At 46.6% G+C, this 15,237-nt stretch overlaps 1 protein-coding gene across 1 annotated transcript in view; it reads left to right on the plus strand.

The window, feature by feature from the left end:
- Positions 1–6,353: 6,353 nt before the first annotated feature.
- Positions 6,354–15,237, plus strand: part of GPR107 (G protein-coupled receptor 107) — an 83,996-nt gene continuing 75,112 nt past the window's right edge. The window contains exon 1 of the mRNA XM_003264243.4: positions 6,354–7,226. Within this exon, the coding sequence (XP_003264291.2) occupies positions 7,086–7,226 (141 nt within the window). The 5' untranslated portion in view covers positions 6,354–7,085. The remainder of the gene's footprint in view (positions 7,227–15,237) is intronic.

Genomic DNA, 15,237 nt, shown 5'->3' on the forward strand with positions numbered 1-15,237 from the left:
TAGACTATGGCCAGGGTGACAGCAAGACCCAGTCTCTAAAAAAATAAAAATTAAAATAAAAATTAAAAAACACTAAATTAAAGGACACTCAGCTGATGTCCACTACAAAATTAATTACTTGGTTGGTGGTGGGAATAAATCCCAACACATTTGGTCACAAAAGTCCCCTATGTTAATTATTAAGTAAAAAACGAAACAGGTGGGTGCAGTGGCTCACGCCTGTAATCCCAGCACTTTGGGAGGCCAAGGCAGATGGATCATGAGGTCAGGAGTTCGAGACCAGCCTGGCTGACATAGTGAAACTCTGTCTCTACTAAAAATACAAAAATTAGCTGGGCATGGTGGCGCACGCCTGTAGTCCCAGCTACTCAGGAGGCTATGGCAGGAGAATCGCGTGAACCCGGGAGGTGGAGGTTGTGGTGATCCAAGATCACACCACTGCACTCCAGCCTGGGCAACAGAGCGAGACTCCGTCTCGAAAACAAAAACGAAAAAAAAAAACCCTGTATTTTTTTTTTTTTTTCCTACTCTCAGTGGGGAACTCAAACGTGTTCCGCTGAATAATCTGATCACATGGATAGTATTAGCAAGGAAATAAGGTATCTGGTCAAACAGAACAGAGACCCTGTATAGGTGGCTGTGTAGTTAGAGGCAAACAATTATTGTTAGGGCTTTTTGGCAATTCTAACCCTGCCTGCAACTAATAAACATCTAATACAGGGTCTTAGACGGACAGATATTTATATAGCTGTAGATAGATACGAGATTTTAAAGCAGATAGGGTTTTGAAATTGTTAAATTGGGATCCCAGTGTTCCACTACTTATTAGTTGTATGGCCTTCTGCAAGTTACTTACATTATTTGAGCTTCAGTTTACTCATTCAGAAGACAGGGATCTTGGCCAGACGCAGTGGCTCACGCCTGTAATCCCAGCACTTTAGGAGGCCAAGGCAGGCAGATCGCTTGAGCCCAGGAGTTCAAGACCAGCCTAGGCAACATGGCAAAAACCCGTGTCTACTAAAAATACAAAAAAATTAGGTGTGGTGGTGTGCCTATAATCCCAGGTACTCAGGAGGCTGAGGCAGGAGAATCGCTTGAACCTGGGAGGCGGAGGTTGCAGTGAGCTGAGATGGCGCCACTTCACTCCAGCCTGGCGATAGAGCAAGACTCCATCTCAAAAAAAAAAAAAAAAAAAAAAGACAGGGATCTCATAGGTTGTCATTAGTCTGAAACGAGAGAACTGGGGTTGAGTACAGTCTTTGGTGTTAGCCAGATTTGGATAGTTCTGTCCAGACAACTATAGAGAGCTTTGGCTGAATTACTTTCCTTCTCTAAGCCTCAGTTTTCTCTTTTTTTTTTTTTTGAGACGGAGTCTCTCTCTGTCGCCCAGGCCGGAGTGCAGTGGCTCAATCTCTGCTCACTGCAAGCTCCGCCTCCTGGGTTCACGCCATTCTCCTGCCTCAGCCTCCCGAGTAGCTGGGACTACAGGCGCCCGCCCTCAGGCCTGGCTGATTTTTGTATTTTTAGTAGAGACAGGGTTTCACCGTGTTAGCCAGGATGGTCTCATCTCCTGACCTCGTGATCCGCCCGCCTCGGCCTCCCAAAATGCTGGGATTACAGGCATGAGCCACCACTCCCGGCCAGTTTCTTCTTTAAAATGGAAATATGGCCATGCACAGTGGCTCACGCCTGTAATCCCAACACTTTGGGCAGGCAGATCGCTTGACAGCAGCCATTCAAGACCAGTTTGAGCAACATGGAAAAACCTCGTGTCCACAAAAAATAAAAAAATTTGCCAAGCATGGTGGTGCACAACTGTAATCCCAGCTACCCGGGAGGCTGACATGGGACGATTGCTTGAGCCTGGTAAATTGAGGCTGCAGTGAGCCTTGATCATGCCACTGCACTCCTGAGAGCGAGACCCTGTCTCAAAAATCAAACAAATAAAATGGAAATAATGCTACTTCAAAGGTTATTGTAAAGGTTGAAAGAAAGGTGGCTTATGCCTATAATCCCAGCACTTTGGGAGGCGAAGGTGGGAGGACTGCTTGATCCCAGGAGATTTAGACCAGCCTGGGCAACATGGCGAAACCGTCTCCACAAAAAAATACAAAAATTAGCCCGGCATGGTTGTGCTTAGCTACTTGGGCGCTTGAGGCAGTAGGATCGCTTGAGCCTGGGAGTTGGAAGCTGCAGTGAGCCGTGATCGCACCACTGTACTGCAGCCTGGGAAACAAAGTAAGACTCTGTCGCAAAAAAAAAAAAAAAAAAAATTAAAATTAAAAGAAAGAATATGTATAAAATGTTTAGCACATAATATACACAGAAGTATCAGTTCTCTTTCCTTTCCTCCTGTTTTCTAGAGGATTTTTACTGATTGTAGAAAATAAAGCAATCCTGGCCGGGCGCGGTGGCTCACGCCTGTAATCCCAGCACTTTGGGAGGCTGAGGCGGGTGGATCACGAGGTCAGGAGATCGAGACCACGGTGAAACCCCATCTCTACTAAAAATACAAAAAATTAGCCGGGCGCGGTGGCGGGCGCCTGTAGTCCCAGCTACTCCAGAGGCTGAGCCAGGAGAATGGCGTGAACCCGGGAGGCGGAGCTTGCAGTGAGCCGAGATCGCGCCACTGCACTCCAGCCTGGAAGACAGAGCGGGAGACTCTGTCTCAAAAAAAAAAAAAAAAAAAGAAAGCAATCCTTTCAGCATTTTCTTTTTTTGTGTGTGTTTTGTGTTTTGTTTTTGTTTTTAGAGTGGTCTTGCTCTGTTGCCCAGACTGGAGTGCAGTGGCATGATCATAGCTCACTGCAGCCTTGAATTCCTGGGTTCAAACGATCCTCCCCAGTAGCTGGGAATACAGGCCTTTAAACATTTCTGATGCAGCAGGATCGCTTGCCTGAACTTACAGTTGACTGGTTGTCTACTGGTGAAGAACTACTTCTAATGAAATTCTCAGGATTTTTTCTTCTTCAGAATAACTTGTTTTTGGCTTAAAATTTCCAACTTCTTTTGCATTCGAACTACTTACTAGGGACCCAAGAAAGCAATCAACTGGAAGAAGTGGAGTAGGATAAAACCAGGAACTCTATGGTGAGTGAAATGCTAAAACTGCAATGAATTTTTTACAACGAATAATCCAATTCCCCTGTAAAGATGTACATAAAATCAAGAAAAACCGCCTGTCCTGGCCGGGCGCGGTGGCTCACGCCTGTAATCCCAGCACTTTCGGAGGCTGAGGCGGGTGGATCACGAGGTCAGGAGATCGAGACCATCCTGGCTAGCACGGTGAAACCCCGTCTCTACTAAAAATACAAAAAATTAGCCGGGCATGGTGGCGGGCGCCTGTAGTCCCAGCTACCGGAGAGGCTGAGGCAGGAGAATGGCGTGAACCCGGGAGGCGGAGCTTGCAGTGAGCGGAGATCGTGCCACTGCACTCCAGCCTGGGCGACAGAGCAAGACTCCACCTCAAAAAAAAAAAAGAAAAACCGCCTGTCCTGTGGCTGAGCAAGTTATACACTAGGGTCGTCAGGTTGAGGAGTAATTTTGAAGTTCCTCTCCAATCCACAGGATTCAAAGTGTGTCAGAGCCTGGCTTTCCCATGATCACTTTCTGCAAAAAGATGCACTTGACAGCATTCCTGATACCCCAAGAAATGCATGAAAACTTTAGCTGCAATCCTGGAAGAAATGGTCTTTCAAGTCAAAGAACGAAAAGTAGCATTTGACTTCTGAATGTATTGCTAGGCCCCAACTTGACCACTAGTTTCCTATACTGTCTTAACAGAGGCTTTTGGTTTGCAATATCAATCAACTCTTTTTTTTTTTTTTTTTTTTGACAAGGTCTTGCTCTGTCACCCAAGCTGGGTAAGTGTCATGGCTTACTCCAGTGTTGACTCCTGGGCTCAAGCGATCCTACCACCTCTCTGCCTCCTAAGTAGCTGGGACTACAGGTGCGTGTCACCATGCCCGCTAATTTTTGTATTTTTTTTTTTTTTTTTTTTGAGACAGAGTCTTGCTCTGTCGCACAGGCCGGAGTGAATTGGTGCAATCATGCTCGCTAATTTCTTTTTTTTTTTTTGAGACAGAATCTCGCTCTGTCACACAGGCTGGAGTGCAATGGTACAATCTGGGCTCACTGTAACCTCTGCTTCCCAAATTCAAGCGATTCTCCTGTCTCAGCCTCCTGAGTAGCTGGGATTACAGGCATGCGCCACCATGCCTGGCTAATTTTTGTATTTTTAGTAGAGATGCGGTTTTGCCATGTTAGCCAGGCTGGTCTCAGACTCCTGGCTTTAGGTGATCCACTGACCTCAGCCCCCCAAAGTGCTGGGATTGCAGGCATGAGCCACCGCACCTGGCCTAATTTTTGTATTTTTTGTAGAGAAGGTGTTTCACCATGTTGCCCAGGCTGGTCGCAAACTCCCGCACTCAAGTTATTCACCAGCCTTGGCCTCCCAAAGTGCTAGGATTACAGGCATGAGACACCAGCCAGGCCTATCAAGTCTTTTGATAAGAAAAACAAATGGCAATTATACTTTATTAAACTGGAGACTATTAACACATTAATTACTAAAAAGAGTTCTGGAAATGTCTAAACCGATACCAAATAATTATTTAATAATAATAGCACTAGATTCAACACTACACATTCTAGTAGCAACCTTAAGCTGATCCTGAAAAGTTAAGAAAATAGGCCAGGCAGGGTGGCTTACGCCTGTAATCCAGCACTTTGGGAAGCTGAGGTGAGCAGATCACTTGAGGCCAGGAGTTCAAGACCAGCCTGGCCAACATGGTGAAAGCCCGTCTCTAGCAAAAATACAAAAATTAGCTGAGCATACTGGCGCACACCTGTGGTCCCAGCTAGGGAGGCTGAGGCATGAGAATCCCTTGAACCTGGGAGGTGGAGACTGCAGTGAACAGATATCACACCACTGTGCTCAGTCCTGGGCAACAGAGTGTCTCTGTCTCAAAAACAAAAAGGAGAGAAAATAGAAAAATAAAATGTACTTGACTAAGAGAGTAAGGCTAAAAGCCAAGCTTAGGACATCAGTCTTTCCAGCCCCTGCAGGCTTTTTCAGTCAATACCTTAAAGTGTAACGTCCCTTTGAATATGTTGCCAGAAGAAGCAGGCATAACTTGTTCTGTTACTCAACCTGTCTGTTTCCAGTTACAGCATCATGATTATGCAAATAATCTTTTCTTGAAACTATGAAATCACATGGCTAAATGTAATTGTCAAGGCAGCAGTTTTCTCAGAATTTAAGAAGTAACTGTAGAGAAAATGCTTCACAATGTCTTTGTAGTCAGTTTTCCCTCATTCTTATTCCTCTCAGTTCCAAAATAATGACTGGTACAATACAGCTTTCAAATATGTGAGAGGAGATATCCTCTGAAACCCCTGGACAGACAGCACTGGTATGACCCTATGTAGATCACATAATACCCAAGTATAGAGAAGCACGGAATCCTATAAACCCAGTTTTAAGCCCTTATAAAACTGTTCTCCAGAAACTAAGACAAAAGTCTCCTATTTAAAACTATTTTAATGTTTCATCGCTATTGTATTATTAAATGGGATTCAGATTCTTACTTATTTTTTTATTGAGACAGAGTCTCACTCTGTCACCCAGACTGGAGTGCAGTGGCGTGATCTTGGCTTACTGAAACTTCTGCCTCCCAGGTTCAAGTGATTCTCCTGCCTCAGCCTCTCCAGTAGCTGGGACTACAGACGCGCGGCCGTGATGCCCCGCTAATTTTTGTATTTTTAGTAGAGATGAGGTTTTGCCATGTTGCCCAGGCTGGACCCGAACAACTGACTTTCAAGTGATCCGCCCGCCTCGGCCTTCCAAAGTGCTGGGATTCAGGCGCGAATCACCCTGGCAGGCCTCATTTCGTTTTTAGTACAGTATTATATTCAAATTTAAAACCAGAGATTTTCAAAGATGACACTTAACTTTAAAAGATAAAAAGTACTCCAAAGCAGGCTCGGCGCAGTGGCTCACGCCTGTAATCCCAGCACTTTGGGAGGCCGAGGCGGAAGGATCACTTGAGGTCAGGAGTTTGAGACCAGCCTGGCCAAAATGGTGAAACCCCATGTCTACTAAAAATACAAAAATTAGCCGAGCGTGGTGGCGCAGGCCTGTAATTCTAGTTACTCCGGAGGCTGAGGCAGGCGAATCGCTTGAACCCGGAAGGTGGAGGTTGCAGCGAGCTGAGATCATGCCATTGCACTCCAGCCTGGGTGACAAGAGCTAGACTCTGTCTCAAAAAAAAGAAGTTCCTATAATTTCTAAAACAAGCAAAGAAAGTTTCCATACAGAATTAAGAGAAAAATGTTAAGACCCAGACTCGGGGTTGGATGAAATAGAATGAGGCAACAGAACACAGGAGTTAAGAGCTTCCGTGTGATTCCCAGCTCAACCTGGAGCAAATGACTTATTTCTCAGAACCTCAGTTTGCTTACCTGTAAAGTAGGAATAATAATACCTACCTCCTAGATCAAATTGTTCCAAAAATTAAATACAGCAAAAGGCCTAACGAATTGCCTCATAAGGGCTCAATAAATCGTATTATTGCAACCATTTCGCCTGTATTTGAGTGTGAAGCGCCTAGAAAAAAACCACAGGACCCCTACGGCGAGTCGGGAATTTTTAGATACTTTCCTCCGAGTCAACGCTCAGTGAAATCAGTTCAGTCAGTGGCCAGACACCGTGCGGCTGACACAGCTTATCCCCCGACCCTGAGGTCAGGGGTCCCCGGAGCCCATGGTCGCTTCCAAAGCTCAGCGAGGCGGAGGTGCGGCCCGGGCTGGTCTGGTTCGGCCACCGTTGTTATGGCAACCGCCAAGAGGTTGGCTTCATCTCCTTCGGCTAAACTGAAAGTCTGCACAAGAGAGGCCAATCGAAGGGCCCCGAGGTGGGCAGCACAGGTTCCTCGACGACTTCCTAGGTCGCAATCTCCAGGAAAACGACCACAGGCTCAGCGTAGCTAGCAGCCGAGCCCCGCTCCCGGGGCCCTTCCGGCGGCTGCGCCCTTTAACCCCGGAAGTGGGCGGGAAAGGAAGCGGCTGGTGATGCTGGAACAAACATGGCCGTTCTGGCGACCGTCTGCTCCTCCGCCTCCAGCGGTCCTAGGCTGGCTGCGGGCCTCCGGCTGCTCCCGATGCTGGGTTTGCTGCAGTTGCTGGCCGAGCCTGGCCTGGGCCGTGTCCATCACCTGGCACTCAAGGTAAAGCTCGGCAAGGCCGGGCCGGGGGGCGGAGGCCGAGGCCACTCCCCCGGGTTTTAGGGCAACTTTGGCGCATTGGGGACCTCTGAGCCACTGGACCACCTCTTTGCCCCTGGCCGCGGCCTTTCTCTGACAGATGGCGGGGTCTGTGGGGAAGGCGGGTCTGGGCGGCGCTGGGGGTCCTCGGGCTGACCGGCACGGGGCGGGAAGACTCGAGCTGAGGGAGGGGAAGGGGCTGAACTGTGGCGTTGCCCCCACGGACTCGGGAAGCTGCTCTTAAATCCCTGCTGGCTTGCCTGAATTCCTCACTCAGGGCAGCCCGATCGCCTTTCTTCCTTTCTCCCCTCCAGCTTTTATGCTGGCTTTCCTTGTCCGCGGTCTCCGCTCTTCCGTGTCCTTGTACTGTACCGGCGGTTTGAAGGTACTTGGAACCTTATCCTCAGTTTCCCATTTTGGTTTAGGGCGCTCTCTGGAGCGAGACTCTTCAGAAGGAATTTCAAATCTTGCTTAAAACACGTGACTGAGAATGTAAAGCCCCCATTAAGATGTGTTTCTAATCAAAGGGCCTGCTTTTTCTTCCTCTATCCAGCCATTGGCTAGGGAAGAGAGACTTTTGATAAACCTAGAATGATACCCTGGATCTTGCTTTGTAACTAGCAGAGAAAAGACCTCTAAGGCTGAAACGCACCATAAGGTGGTTCAGCAGTTTACTATATCTGGGAAATTGTCCAGGTGCCGTGGCTCCTGCCTGTAATCCCAACACTGGGAGGCCTATGCAGGAGGATTGTTTGAGCCCAGGAGTTCGAGACCAGCCTAGTCAATATGGTAAGGCCCTCCTCCCCAAACCTGTCTCTACAAAAAATTAAAAATTAACCAGGTGTGGTGGCACACGCCTGCAGCTTCTGGGGAGGCTGAGGCTGGAGGATCACTTGAGCCTAGGAGGTTGAGACTGCAGTGAGCCGTGATTACTCATTGCACTCCAGCCTGAGGAACAGAGCAAGACCCTTTCTCAAAATATATAAACAAAATTAGAGACATAGAAAAGTAAATTGTTATGACCTAAACTCTTGTACATTATTTTCATATCATACGGTCTTCTAAGAAGTGGAACTGTAGGCGGGGCGCGGTGGCTCACGCCTGTAATCCCAGCACTTTGGGAGGCCGAGGCAGGCAGATCACAAGGTCAGAAGATCGAGACTATCCTGGCTAGCACGGTGAACCCCTGTCTCTACTAAAAATAAAAAAAAAAAATTTAGCCAGGCGTGGAGGCGGGCGCCAGCTACTCGGGAGGTCCCAGCTGCTTGGGAGGCTGAGGCAGGAGAATGGCCTGAACCCGGGAGGCGGAGCTTGCAGTGAGCCAAGATCCCGCCGCTGCACTCCAGCCTGGGCGACAGACTGTAGAAATTTGTCTTGTAAAAACACATTGTTTTAGCAAACTATGAAGCATTGTATTTTGTTAATGTAGAACTTAAAGAATACAGAATGAAATTAAAAGCCTGGCTTGCCTGGGCGCGGTGGCTCACGCCTATAGTCCTAGCACTTTGGGAGGCCGAGGTGGGCGGATCACCTGAGGTCAGGAGTTCGAGACCAGCCTGGCCAACATGGCGAAACCCCTCTCTACTAAAAATACAAATATTAGACTGGCGTGGTGGCACATGCCTGTAGTCCCAGCTACTTGGGAGGCTGAGACAGGGTAATTGCTTGAACCCGGGAGGCTGAGATTGCAGTGAGCGGAGATCGTTGTGCCACTGCACTCCAGTCTGGGCGAAAGAACTATACTCTGTCTCAAATAAATAAATAAATAAATGCAAGCCTGACTAGATCCATACAACCATACTTTTTGGTAACAACTTTTGTTGTTTGTAAGTAAAAATTATCCTGATTAAAATGGTTCAATCACTGGGGTGGGGGTGGGGCAAGTGAATTTTGACTCTTTTTGAGAATCTGTTGAGAGCTATAGAACCTCTCTCCAGAAAAGTGCATGTAGAAATGTAGACAAAACTTGGCTGGGCACGGTGGCTCACGCCTGTAATCCCAACACTTTCAGAGGCTGAGGTGGGTGGAGTTTGAGACCAGCCTGGCCAACATTGTGAAATCACATCTCTACTACAAATACAAAAATTAGCCAGGCGTGGTGGTAGGTGTCTGTAATCCCAGCTACTTGGGGGGCTGAGGCAGGAGAATCGCTTGAACCCAGGAGTAGGAAGTTGCAGTGAGCCGAGACTGAGCCCCCGTACTCCAGCCTGGGCAACAGAGCAAGACTCCGTCTCAAAATAAATAAATAAAAAAAATAAACATCCGAAGTCAGGGGTGTCCAATCTTTTGGCTTCCCAGGGCCACATTGAAAGATGAAAAATTGTTTTGGGTCACACATAAAATAGACTAACAGTAACCATAGCTGATAAGCTTAAAAAAAATTGCAAAAAAATCGCATAATGTTTTAAGAAAGTTTACAAATTTGGCTGGGCGCAGTGGCTCACACCTGTAATCCCAGCACTTTGGGAGGCCGAGGTGGGCGGATCACAAGGTCAGGAGATCGAGACTATCCTGGCTAACACGGTGAAACCCCGTCTCTACTAAAAATACACAAAATTAGCCGGGTATGGTGGCAGGTGCCGGTGGTCCCAGCTACTCGGGAGGCTGAGGCAGGAGAATGGCATGAACCCAGGAGTTGGAGCTTGCAGTGAGCCAAGATCACACCATTGCACTCCAGCCTGAGTGACAGAGCGAGACTCCTTCTCAAAAAAAAAAAAAAAAAGAAAGTTCACAAATTTGTGTTGGGCTGCATTCAAAGCCGTCCTAGGCTGCATGCATCCTGGACAAGCTTGTTCTGAGTTCTTGCCCAAGGAAATGGAAATCATTTGAAGAGAACCTGTCAGAGCAGCAACTTTAGATTGTCTGTTTTGCTTGAGACTGAGTGAAATAGGATACTTGATCAGATTAGAGACCCATAATGGCAAGGATAACATGAAGAGGTCACTGAGTACCAGGAGTGTGCATTGATCTCTTAAAACCTGGCTGCGCCTGGTAGCTCACACCTGTAATCTCAGCACTTAGGGAGGCTCATTTGAGGCCAAGAGTTGGAGGCTGCAGTGAGCTATGATGGTGACACTACACTCCAGCCTGGGCGACAGAGCAAGACCCCATCTCAACAAGAGCAACAAAAATTAGCCAGACACGGTGGTGCATACCTATAGTCCCAGCTACCAGGGAGGCTGAGGTGGCAGGATCCCTTGAGCCCAGGAGTCAGAAGCTGTAGTGAGCTATAATGGCTCCAGCCTGGGGGACAGAATGAGACCCTATTTCTTCAAAAAAAAAAAAAAGACAAAGCAAAACAACCTTTTTATTGTGGAGAATTTCCAGTATACTAAAGTAGATAGAATAGTATAATGAACTCCCATGTGCCTGTCACCCTCAATAACCATCAACACATGGCTAATTCTGCCTCACCCCACATACATCAATTTCTGGTTCTTATTTTTTATTATTTTTAAAATTAGAAATGAGTCCTCTTATATTTTTATTCTCTTATATTCCATGCTACATTTTCCACCATTCTTCTGGCTTTCCCAGTCTTCTCACATTCCATCTCTTTTGACCTTTCCCTATATTCCTTGCCTTTTTATTTATTATTATTCTTTTTTCTTTTTTTGAGACGGAGTTTTGGTCTGTCACCCAGGCTGGAATGCAATGGCGCGATCTCTGCTTACAGCAACCTCCGCCTCCCGATTCAAGCGATTCTTCTCCCTCAGCCTCCCAAGTAGCTGGGATTATAGGCATGCGCCACCGCACCTGGCTAATTTTTCTATTTTTAGTAGAGATGGGGTTTTGCCATATTCATCAGGCTAGTCTTGAACTCCTAACCTCAGGTGATCCACCTGCCTTGGCCTCCCAAAGTGCTGGGATTACAGGCGTGAGCCACCGCTCCTGGCTGTTTATTATTATTATTATTTTTTTTAGTACTTTTTTTTTTTTTTTTTTTTTTTTGAGACGGAGTCTCGCTCTGCCGCCCAGGCGGGAGTGCGGTGGCGCAATCTCGGCTCACTGCAAGCTCTGCCTCCCGGGTTCACGCCATTCTCCTGGCTCAGCCTCTCCGAGTAGCTGGGACTACAGGCGCCCGCCACCACGCCCGGCTAATTTTTTTGTATTTTTAGTAGAGACAGGGTTTCACCGTGGTCTCGATCTCCTGACCTCGTGATCCGCCCGCCTCGGCCTCCCAAAGTGCTGGGATTACAAGCGTGAGCCACCGTGCCCGGCAATTATCCACAAATTATAACTCAAATACTCTAGACTTTATGCCAGCAGCTTAGCAAGCCATGTAGTTTAGAGTAGAACTTTGGAATAGCCAGTCCTCACCACTGTCGAGTGCAGTGTAACTTCTGGGCTAGTCATATTAGAAGCCTTCCTTGCTGATGGGATCTAGACTAGAAGATGTTGGATGAAAAGATAAGTTAAAGCAGAAAGAACATCACACAAAAGGAGTATGCACCTGAAACTTTATTTTGACTTAAAATCTGCCAATATACATTCATTGACTTAAATGAGTGACATTAAGCTTACTGGATGACTTCGCAACACATGCCTTCTGTCTCTTACTCATTCAACAAATACTCTTCAGGTGTCTTTTATATGCCAGGTGGGCACTTCTAGACACAGGCTGAGTCAGTGAGCGGGACTAAGCCCCGACCTTCGTGGAGTATTCATTCTAGTGGCAATGGACAGCTAGCTTCTAAACACCTGAATGCACAAGTAATTTAAAAATGGGATAAATTGATGAGAAAATAAAACAGTACTGGAACCAAGAGTAATGGAATTGGAAATTACTCTGGAGAGAGACTCTGAAGAGTTAATATTTGAGCGGACTTAATGAATGAGCCAGGCATTTGAAGGTCTAGGGAAGAATATCACAGGCAGAGGAACAGGAAGTGCAAAGTCCCTGAGTGGGAGCATCTTTGTGTTCCCATGTCTATGGAGGCCCCTATGGCTGGAGCTGAGTGATCTAGGGGAGAGGTACACATGAGCCTGGAGGCCATGGTAGGATGTGTGGATTTTATTCTGTGTGATGAGGAACCTGCCCTAGTTTTTGGCATAGGGAAGTAGTTTCCTGAAGAAGTGACATTAAAGCTGAGACTGGAAGAGTAAGAATTAGCCAGGGCAGGCCGGGTGTGGTGGCTCACGCCTGTAATCCCAGCACTTTGGGAGGCCAAAGTGGGCAGATCCCCTGAGGTCAGGAGTTCAAGGCCTGCTTGGCCAACATGGTGAAATACTGTCTCTATTAAAAATACAAAAAGTAGCTGAGCGTGGTGATGGGCGCCTATAATCCCAGCTACTCGGGAGGCTGAGGCAAGAGAATCACTTGAACCTGGGAGGCCAGTGAGGCCAGTGAGCCAAGATTGTACCACTGCACTCCAGCCTGGGTGACAGAATGAGACTCCGTCTCAAAAAAAAGAAAAGCATTAGCCAGGGCAAAATGAGGTTAGAGCTTATATCTGGAAGAGGAAGTGCAAGAGATTGATTGTTATGTGCCACTCGGATTCTTAGTTTCCTACTTTGTAAAATAGGGATAACAGTAGCTTTCCCACAGGGTAGTTATGAGGATTAGATAAAATTATGAAAAATAATAGAACTGAGGCTGGGTGTGGTGGCTCACACCTGTAATCCCAGCACTTTGGGAGGCTGAGGCGGGTGGATCACCTGAGGTCAGGGGTTTGAGACCAGCCTGGCCAACATGGTAAAACCCCATCTCTACTGAAAATACAAAAAATTAGCTGGTGTGGTGGCACATGCCTGTAATCTCAGCTACTCGGGAGGCTGAGGCAAGAGAATTGCTCGAACCCGGGAGGCGGAGGTTGCGGTGAGTCGAGATTGCGCCATTGCACTCCAGCCTGGGTGACAAGAGCAAGACCCTGTCTCGAAAATGATAATAATAATAGCACTGAATAGTAGACTGATCTAAGTAGTAGTTCATTCATTCAACGTTTATTAAATGGCTACTATGTGCTAGACACTAGAGATATACAAATGAGACAGGCCCGTAGACAGGTAGTTATGATATAGCATGGTGGCTCTTTCGCCTGCCTGCCTGCCTGCCTTCTTTCCTTCCTTCCTTCCGTTCGTCTGTCCGTCCATCTTTTATTTCTTTTTTTAAATAAGAGTGTCTCACTCTGTCATCCAGCCTAGAACTCAGTGGTGCAATCATAGCTCACTGCAGCCTCAAACGTTTGGGCTCAAGGGATCCTCCTGCCTCAGCCTGCCTAGTAGCTAGTACTACAGGTGCACACCACCACGTCTGACTAATTTTTTATATGGATTTTTTGTAGAGATGGGGTCTTGCTACTTTGTCCAGGCTGGTCTTGAAGTCCTGGTCTCAAGCACTTCTACCACCTTGGTCCTGAACTCTTTATGAGAGGATAAGACAGGGAAGATTTGGTTATTTTAATACCAATGTCTGGCATATTTGAACTAGAACGACTCCTAACCTCAGTGTACACTGTAAATGATCTTTTTTTAACAGACATTTCAGAGTTTCATCTCTTTTAAGTGTGAGTATCTATTAAGCAGCTGCTCTTTAGCATGTATGTATATATAAAAATATAACATGCTTTTTTTTTTGAGACGGAGTCTTGCTCTGTCGCCCAGGCTGGAATACAATGGCATGATCTCAGCTCACTGCAAGCTCCGCCTCCCAGGTTCATGCCATTCTCCTGCATCAGCCTCCCGAGTAGCTGGGACTATAGGCGTTTGCCACCACACCCAGCTAATTTTTTGTATTTTTAGTAGAGACAGGGTTTCACCGTGTTAGCCAGGATGGTTTTGATCTCCTGACCTCATGATCTGCCCGCCTCGGCCTCCCAAAGTGCTGGGATTACAGGCATGAGCCACCGCACCTGGCTATAACATGCTTTTTTAATTATTTAAAATTTTTTTTCAGTTTTTAATTATTTTTTTCCTATTGTTTTTCTTCTTTATTCAAGTTTCCACACTCCACATCGAACATGCCTTTTTTAGTGACTGCTGTTTGGTGGCATGTATGCCAGTGTGCTTCCCTCTGAAAATGCCAGTGTAGTGTAATAAAATATTTGATTGCTGGGGTTTCTTAATAAAACAGCCCTGGAAAATTCCAGTGATTGCTTTGTCTTTTTTTTTTTATTTTTCCTTTTTATTGCCTCCCTTTACTACTGCTGTATAGATATTTTTCTTTGTGGAGTTTATTCTTTTTTTTTTTGAGAGTCTTGCTCTGTCACCCATGCTGGAATGCAGTGGCATGATCTTGGCTCACTGCAACCTCCATCTCCCAGATTCAAGCGAATCTCTTGCCTCAGCCTCCCAAGTAGCTGGGACTACAGGCATGGGGCACCATGCCCAGCTAATTTTTTGTATTTTTAGTAGAGACGGGGTTACCCCATGTTGGCCAGACTGGTCTCGAACTCCTGACCTCAGGTTAGAGAGAGTTTGGAATGCCTTAGCCTCCCAAAGTGCTGGGATTACAGGTGTGAGCCACCGTGCCCAGCCAGGGTTTATTCTTTTTGTAACTAATAGAAAAAAAGGTGTCAATAAATTGTATCTGAACTATAAAATAGCTTTTCTTTATCCCTTTCTACATCTGTTTAGTTGCAGAGTAACAAAAATATGGGTCATGTAATTAGGCACTAGGACATTTCAGGGTAAATGAGTAAGAGGATGGATCTGTATGTGTTGGGTTGGCTAGCGTCCCCCCAAGTTCATGTCTGCTTGGAACCTCAGAATGTGAGCTTATTTGGAATAGGGTCTTTGCAGTTAACATTAGGTCATATGCAGTTAGGGTGGGCCCTATTTTCAGTGTGCCAGGTGCCATTATAAGAAGTGGAGAGGGCGCAGAGACATACACAGAGGGAAGAAGGTGATGTGATGGTGGACACAGAGTCTGGAATGAGGCAGCTGCAAACCAAGAATGTTAAGAATCCTGATAATCACCAGGAGCTTGAAAGAGGCAAGGAAGGATTCTTCCCCAGAGCCTTTAGAGGGACCGTGG

The sequence above is a fragment of the Nomascus leucogenys genome, chromosome 8 (genome assembly GCF_006542625.1).
Source record: "Nomascus leucogenys isolate Asia chromosome 8, Asia_NLE_v1, whole genome shotgun sequence".
Classification (NCBI taxonomy): Eukaryota; Metazoa; Chordata; class Mammalia; order Primates; family Hylobatidae; genus Nomascus; species Nomascus leucogenys.